Source organism: Gastrolobium bilobum, unplaced genomic scaffold (assembly GCF_033153095.1).
Source record: "Gastrolobium bilobum isolate Gb01-03AN ecotype WA unplaced genomic scaffold, APGP_CSIRO_Gbil_v1 utg4813, whole genome shotgun sequence".
Lineage (NCBI taxonomy): Eukaryota > Viridiplantae > Streptophyta > Magnoliopsida > Fabales > Fabaceae > Gastrolobium > Gastrolobium bilobum.
In genome coordinates this window covers 31017-39289 of record NW_026899101.1, presented here as the reverse complement: position 1 = coordinate 39289, position 8273 = coordinate 31017, and the positions used below count along the sequence as shown (strand labels likewise).

The window sequence follows — 8273 nt, the reverse complement described above, 5'->3', positions numbered from 1 at the left end:
CTTGTCATGAAAACAAGCATTAAAATCTGGCCCAAACAATGTATAATCAGCCCTCTACACAGTGCAAATCCAGCCCAAAAGTGAACCCCAATCGGCCTTTGATCCACATAAATTAATTAGTTAAAAATCATACTAAGTCTCATCAAAAATTCTGATTGATGGACGTCTTTTGTGGTCTAAAATTTGCCTCCAACTTGCGCCTATGGTCTTGCTGGCATGGCTGCCAAAGCTGACTCCTCACTACCCAAAATCTGATTGCTTGTAAGCCTTGTGAGCAGATTTTCTTGCCCCAATCAGTTGCATGCAATCTGAAAAAGCAATGCACTTAACCTTTCTTTTCCCTTCCTTGCGCTGACCCCTCCTCTTGTGATCAGAAAAATGTGAACTCCATCTACTCCCCTCACAATTTAAAAAACGCCAAAGCTCCCTACATTGCCTCACCATGCGCTGATTGTAGGAGACATTTAGGAAAAGCTAGACAACTTCACTACTCCTCCTCTCTTGTGCGCTAGCAAGAGAGGTAAGATACCTTATCATTCCAAGTTTAAATCCATCATCAACCTTGTACCATTCCCAGCCACATAACCGGAGAAGACCTTCAAGCATTGGAGGCAACCTTCAACACTCTCTTCCTCGGTTTCTCCCTTCATCAAGAAGCTGGAAGTCGGCCCTTTCGCTCTTGGAAACTCACCTCTTTAAGCTCTCCATTTTCTCCCCTTCGTATACAAGTGTAACCTTGCAAAGGACAAGTAAGTCTCTTTCCTTTCTTTGCCTATGTCTCGGATTTCATGAGGGCCTAAGGGTAGGAATGCTTCTTTGGTCACTAGTTGCATGAGGGTAGAAATTAAAAATGCTATGTTTCTGCCTTCTATCTAAAAGAAAACGAAATTTAAAGGCCTTGCGTGTAACTATAAAATTTATTAAACAGCCGCGTTTAGATGACACCCTTGCATGCATAATAAAAATGATGGAAGAACTAGTATAAGTTAGGAAATGATTTTTAGACTATTGAAGTAAAAAGAGCTTAGAGGGGGACTTAAAAACCGTCAACCTTTATGTCTATGGAATGTTAATTTCTTTGTTTTGATGTATGACGTATAGGTTCCCAAGCCTCAAGGAGAACAAATTAATTTGGAGGTTTATTTGGTTAAGTACCTCAAGGAATGTAAGTGCTTGGTGATTTAACCTCTTGTGACTATGGAATTTAAGTAATGAAATACTTATATGTGACATGTGTGCTTCATTTAATTTTTGCGCTTTGTGAAGCTATGATCTTACTTGTTGGCACAATCTGTTTTGATTATTATAGTTATGGGACTATAAATATGGATATGAGTTTTGACATGCATGTGCACTGCATTCATTGACTCTTTAAATTAATTGTGTGAAAGGCATTTTATCTTGTTGCATGCATCATGGTCCTCACGGTTAGAGAAGCATATTGGGAAAACATTTTCGAAAATAATCATCTGCTTGAGCAAGCATCATTTAGGCATGTCGAAGGTACCCGGCAATAGCACCTTGGCTCCGTGCACATAGGACCATTGGGAATTCACCTTGTTGGGCCACACGAATCTCCCTTGGTATTTTGTAGCATGTGCACTCTAGTGCTATGGACATGCATTTTGGCGTTATATACGCACCTTGACTAACATCTAACCCATGTGTTACATTTTGATAAGTCTTTGTTTAAACCCATACTGTTGCATTATTGGATGAATTGCCGCATTGCTGGGATTATTCTCACCCCTTTGGGGGCTCATTTTCTATGAAAATGCAGGTGGAAGGAAAAGCGTAGAAAAAGGGGATAAATGAATCTATAACTTATGTAATGGCTGTATTTTATTGTTTGTGGTATTACCTTGTTCGATCTTGTGGAGCTGCTGCCCTATGTGCTTTACTTGGTGACGCGATGAGCTAGTTGGTTCGCTGTTTCTATTTTGATTGTGAACTTTATGTGATGAAAGTTGTGATGAACACCTGAACTTATTGTTCTATATATTTTGAGGGGAGGTTTTCAGTTTAAGTTGCTGGAGATTTTGAGAGCCTAGGAGGAATAGATGACAATATGCCTCTCAACAAGAGCTCGTTATTATTTTAAACGCTTTCTGTTTTTAGCACTTATGAACGTCTGTTTTCTAACCAAGTTATCATGTTCTATAGGTCTTCAAATTTTCAGGAAACAGTAAATTCTTGTAGGTACAGATGTTAGTTATTGAACAAAAAAGGAAAACCCAGATTTGCACCACATCGCGATTTTATACGAATTTTTGAGTAATGGTCGTTTCTGAAAAACGCTGAAAAATCCTGCACTGTTGGGCAGTTTCAAAATTAATTTCCCGTGGCTACATATGTCCGTTTTAAACAAACTTTATACGTAATTAAAGCTTGAGATGTCTACTTTAATTTAGAAGAAGAATAACGATTTTTAGAGCTCTGTAGAATTTTATAAAAATCATACAAGACAGACTGTTTTCCAGAAGAGGACTTCTTGATGTTTGCAAACATTTTAAAACTTTTGGTCGCTGTTTTCAGTCCTTTTATGCGTCAGTTCAATTCTTATCATTCCGGATTGACTATAGGTAAAAGAAAATGTCACAAACCACTCTAATAGTATTCAGATAACATTCCTCTTGGACGCGTACAAGAGCGGGTGTTACATTAATGGTATCAGAGCAGTTTTGATTCATGGTGATTGTTTTTGATTGAATTGTTTGCTGTTTATGATTAATGATTGCAATGGACTGTTAGATATTTACTACTTGCTATATGATGAATTGTTTAGAATGTTAGAACTATGAAATTTAGAACTGTTAGAAGTAAATAATGATAGTGACGGGTGCACTACTAGCTTACCTGATTCGAACTTGAGTGCCTACTTGGAATTGCTGTCATAAATAACTTGCAGTGAGTCTGATCAGCTCATTTCGTGCTATTGTGAGTGCAGAGACATGGCAGGTACTCGTGGTTCCACTCAGGGAAGAACGGGAACTGCACCTGACGATCTAATTACCACTGTTGGCGGGTTGGCCACTTTCGTCCACAATATGAGTCAAGAGTGGAGGGACTACCAACAACAGCACCCGAACCAACCCCCACTGCAAGACAATGCAGAACAAATTGCCAGACAAAGGCTGAAGGATTTCCGTAATTTCCAACCACCTGTATTTGAAGGTGGTGACAATCCCAAAGCTGCAGCGAAGTGGCTGCAGATGATGGAGCATATTTTTGAGCGAATGGGATGCCCAGAAGCTCAGAAACCGGATTATGCCTCGTACCAGCTAACGGGAGAGGCATTAACATGGTGGACTGGCGCTAGAGCTCTGCTGCGAGCTCAGAACATTGACTTGACTTGGGCCGTATTCAGGAGAGTATTTCTGGACAAGTATTTTCCAAAAGCAATGAGAAGAATGAAGCACACCGAGTTGCTGTCTTTGAGGCAAGGGAACATGTCTATCAATGAATATATTGCAAAGTTTGCTCAGCTGATGGAATATGCCAACTTCGACCGAAACATCTACGATGAGGAATGGCAGGTGGAAAAATTTGAAAGCGGATTGCACCCGGAGATCAGAAAGCTAATGTTGACCACAGCTGTTCGTACGCTCCCAGAAATCATTAATCAGAGTCGGCAGGCGGAGGACATTATCACTGAAGCAAGAAATTTGAGCAGGCAACCGGTGCAACAGCAAGGAGGAAGCAGGATTGGAAGATTCTTCAAGAAGTTCACCAGTCAGAACAAGGGCAAAGGTTCGCAAATGCAGGCTCGCGCTGAAAATTTCAAGAAGAACACTTTCACTGGATCATCTTTAGCTGGACGTCAAAATATTCCTATTTGTACTGCTTGTGGGAGGAACCATACTGGATATGCAGACGAAAGAATAATTTATGCTATGGATGCGGAGAGTCAGGACACTTCGCCGCAGATTGCCCAAAGAATGCCTACCCAGCTCGTTCTAATCAGCCTCCTACTCAAGGCCGCGTCTTCACCCTTGATGCTAATGAAGCCCAGAAGTATCCAAATTTGATTCGAGGTAACATAATTCTTAATGGTTGTATGATTTCTTCTATTTTTTGATTCTGGAGCATCTGGTTCGTTTATGGCAAAACATATAGCTTCGAGAATAGGCATCACCCCAGCCCCGTTGCCCTATGAGTTACACGTTAGTACCCTCACTGGAGGATCATGCACAGCCTCAGAAATTTGCAGAGGCGTTCTTTTGAAGTATGAGGGAAGCATTTATACAATCAACTTAGTGGTGCTACCGGTTTTCAATTTCGAAGTGATTATCGGTATGGACTGGTTGGCGGAGAACAAAATCACCTTGGACTGTCAAGCAGGGAAGATTATTGTTCCTCCAAAAGACGGTAAATTTCTGTCTTTTGCTGCTATCTCTTTGTTACAGGTTAGGAGGGAGCTCCTTCGGGGAGCTGCAGGTTATCTTTTGTCGGTCGAGGCTGAGACCCCGGTTGAAAATCCTATTCAAAATGTACCAGTGGTGAATGGATTCGAGGAGGTGTTTCCTGATGAAATTCCTCGATTACCCCCTCAGCGGGAAGTAGAATTTTCCATTGAGCTTATTCCCGGAGTTGGACCTATTTTCATTGCTCCGTATCGTATGGCCCCTTTGGAACTCCGAGAGTTAAAGAAGCAAATAGAAGAACTGCTGGCAAAAGAATCCATAAGACCTAGTATTTCCCCCTGGGGTGCACCAACAATTTTGATAAAGAAAAAAGATGGTAGTCTACGTCTATGTGTGGACTATCGTCAGCTGAACAAGGTGACTGTAAAGAATAAGTACCCACTGCTGAGGATTGATGATTTGATGGATCAACTCAGAGGTGCCAAAGTATTCTCCAAAATAGATCTTCGATCGGGATACCATCAAATCCGGGTCAAACCGGAGGATATTCTGAAAACTGCTTTCCGTACCCGTTATGGGCACTATGAATATCAAGTGATTCCGTTCGGACTCACAAATTCTCCAGCGATATTCATGGACTACATGAACCGTATCTTCCGTCCCTTCTTGGATCAGTTTGTCATAGTGTTCATCGATGACATCCTGATTTATTCTGTCAATGAAGAATTACATGCGGCACACTTGAGGATTGCATTGCAAATTTTAAAGGAGAAGCAGTTGTATGCAAAGTGGTCTAAGTGTGAGTTTTGGCTCAATGAAGTCCAGTTCTTGGGCCACGTAATTTTTGCTGAAGGTATTGCAGTTGATCCCAGCAAGGTCGAAGCAGTGATGAATTGGGAACAACCTCGAACTGTCACAGAAGTGCGAAGTTTCTTGGGGTTAGCAGGTTATTACAGGAGATTTATTCAAAATTTCTCGCGATTGGTACAGCCTCTCACTCGTATCACTCGGAAGGATGTGCCTTTTGAGTGGACCGAAGATTGTGAAGAATGTTTCCGGGAACTAAAGAATAGATTGACTAGTGCGCCAACCCTTACCATTCCAGATCCAACTAGGAAATTTGATGTATACTATGATGCGTCACTGAAAGGACTTGGTTGTGTCTTAATGCAGGATCGTATGGTCGTAGCTTATGCCTCTCCGCAATTGCAGTCTCACGAAGAAAACTATCCTACCCACGATTTGGAGTTAGCAGCAGTGGTTTTCGCGCTGAAAATCTGGAGACATTATCTGTATGGTTCACAGTTTGATGTTTTCAGCGTTCATAAAAGTCTGAAGTATCTATTTGATCAGAAGGAGTTGAATACGAGGCAACGTCGGTGGATGGAATTTTTGAAAGATTATGATTTTGAGTTGAAGTACCACCCCGGCAAAGCGAATGTTGTAAATGATGCCTTGAGTCGCAAGACTCTTCATACCTCTGCATTGATGATGGAGGAAATGAAAATGTTCGAAGATTTTCGGGATATGAACTTGTCTGTCACCCGAAGAAAACATAGCATAAGGTTGGGAAGAATACAAATTGAGAATGAGCTTATTAGTCGTATAAGAAGAGCACAGAGAGATGAGGGACTCGTTCAAGAATTTTCTGGTCACCCAGATGACTCTCGGGATGAGGACAATGTGTTGAGGTATCAAGGACGATTGATAGTGCCAAATGAAGAGCTAAGGCAAGAAGTGTTACATGAAGCCCATAAGGGAAATTACTCGGTGCATCCAGGTTCCACTAAAATGTATAATGACTTGAAGACTTCTTTCTGGTGGCCTGGTATGAAGCGTGATATTGCGGAGTATGTGGCTCGGTGCTTGACGTGTCAGAAGGTAAAATTTGAACATCAGAAACCTTCAGGACTTCTACAGCCTCTGGAAATTCCTGAGTGGAAATGGGACAACATAGCGATGGATTTCGTTGTCGGACTTCCTAGGACGCGGGAAGGTTATGACGCCAATTGGGTAATTGTTGATCGTCTTACCAAGTCAGCACATTTCTTGAGCATTCGTACAACTTACACCACTGAGAAGCTTGCACAAGTCTATTTACGGGAGATTGTGAAGTTACACGGAGTTCCAACAAGTATCATCAGTGATCGTGATCTGAAGTTTACTTCAAGGTTCTGGGAGTCTTTTCAGAGGGCTCTTGGGACTCAATTAAGATTGAGCACTGCTTATCATCCGCAGACGGATGGTCAGACGGAAAGAACCATCCAAACCCTTGAAGACATGTTGCGCGCGTGTATTCTGGAGCAAGGCGGTAGTTGGGACAAATACCTTCCATTGGTGGAGTTTGCATATAATAATAGTTACCATTCTAGTATTGGAATGGCTCCCTACGAAGCCTTGTATGGGAGAAAGTGTGGGCCCAGACAAGATAGAAGAGTTACTATGACAATCGTCACAAACCTTTATCGTTTGATGTAGGAGACCATGTGTTCTTGAGGATCACACCGACTTCTGGGCTAGGCAGGAGAATGGGAATGAGGAAGTTGAGTCCTCGTTACTTGGGACCTTTCCTTATTCTTGACAGAATTGGTGAATCAGCTTATCGTCTAGCCTTGCCACCAAACCTAGCAGGACTCCATGACATCTTCCATGTTTCTCAGTTGAGGAGATACATCTATGACTCATCACATGTGTTGCAGCCTGAGGACGTGGAACTAAGAGAGAACTTGACTTATTCCGTACGTCCATTTCAGATTCTTGAGAGATCTGTCAAACGTCTACGCTCGAAAGAGGTTCCATTGGAGAAAGTTCAGTGGAACGATAGGACGGCATACGAGACGACTTGGGAGCGCGAAGATGAAATGCGAAATTTATACCCGGAACTTTTCGAATAGGTACGTCGTTCGAATTTTGCTTGAACGGGATTAAGGATACATGTGTATGGCTATATGAGGTATCTAGTTTGGCTTTGCGAAATTCCTAGGTCATGGTTGCTAATTCTTCTTGATAATAAAACATAACTAGTAATGTTAGCAAATCACTAAGGCTATAACCATGTATTACTTAATAAACTACATGAGATGTTAATTGAAGTGACACTAGGAAAGGGCTTCGGCCATGAGACTTTATTGGGAAAGCATTAGGAGTGGTTGTAAATAAAACTCTTAGGCCTAAGCTTGTATGGATCTTTTAAGTTCAGCCCATGATTCCCTTAGAAACTTGTCATGAAAACAAGCATTAAAATCTGGCCCAAACAATGTATAATCAGCCCTCTACACAGTGCAAATCCAGCCCAAAAGTGAACCCCAATCAGCCTTTGATCCACATAAATTAATTAGTTAAAAATCATACTAAGTCTCATCAAAAATTCTGATTGATGGATGTCTTTTGTGGTCTAAAATTTGCCTCCAACTTGCGCCTATGGTCTTGCTGGCATGGCTGCCAAAGCTGACTTCTCACTACCCAAAATCTGATTGCTTGTAAGCCTTGTGAGCAGATTTTCTTGCCCCAATCAGATTGCATGCAATCTGAAAAAGCAATGCACTTAACCTTTCTTTTCCATTCCTTACGCTGACCCCTCCTCTTGTGATCAGAAAAATGTGAACTCCATCTACTCCCCTCACAATTTAAAAAACGCCAAAGCTCCCTACATTGCCTCACCATGCGCTGATTGTAGGAGACATTTAGGAAAAGCTAGACAACTTCACTACTCCTCCTCTCTTGTGCGCTAGCAAGAGAGGTAAGATACCTTATCATTCCAAGTTTAAATCCATCATCAACCTTGTACCATTCCCAGCCACATAACCGGAGAAGACCTTCAAGCATTGGAGGCAACCTTCAACACTCTCTTCCTCGGTTTCTCCCTTCATCAAGAAGCTGGAAGTCGGCCCTTTCGCTCTTGGAAACTCA

General features: G+C 41.8%; 1 protein-coding gene and 1 long non-coding RNA gene across 2 annotated transcripts; both read left to right on the top strand.

Annotated features, from left to right (window-relative positions):
• The first annotated feature begins 451 nt into the window (after positions 1 to 451).
• LOC133287212 (uncharacterized) lies at positions 452 to 1889 on the top strand. The gene is made up of 3 exons (XR_009748218.1): positions 452 to 749; positions 1102 to 1165; positions 1781 to 1889. It is a non-coding gene; the product is annotated as an uncharacterized LOC133287212 (long non-coding RNA).
• A 1062-nt stretch (positions 1890 to 2951) lies between these two features.
• Positions 2952 to 4028, top strand: LOC133287211 (uncharacterized). Its single transcript, XM_061484772.1, has one exon. The coding sequence runs from the start codon at positions 2952 to 2954 to the stop codon at positions 4026 to 4028; it is 1077 nt and encodes a 358-aa protein (XP_061340756.1).
• Positions 4029 to 8273: the final 4245 nt, after the last annotated feature.

Bases quoted from the DNA above. Each gene is read 5' to 3' on its own strand.
- LOC133287211 (XM_061484772.1), top strand. From the start codon at position 2,952: ATGGCAGGTACTCGTGGTTCCACTCAGGGAAGAACGGGAACTGCACCT.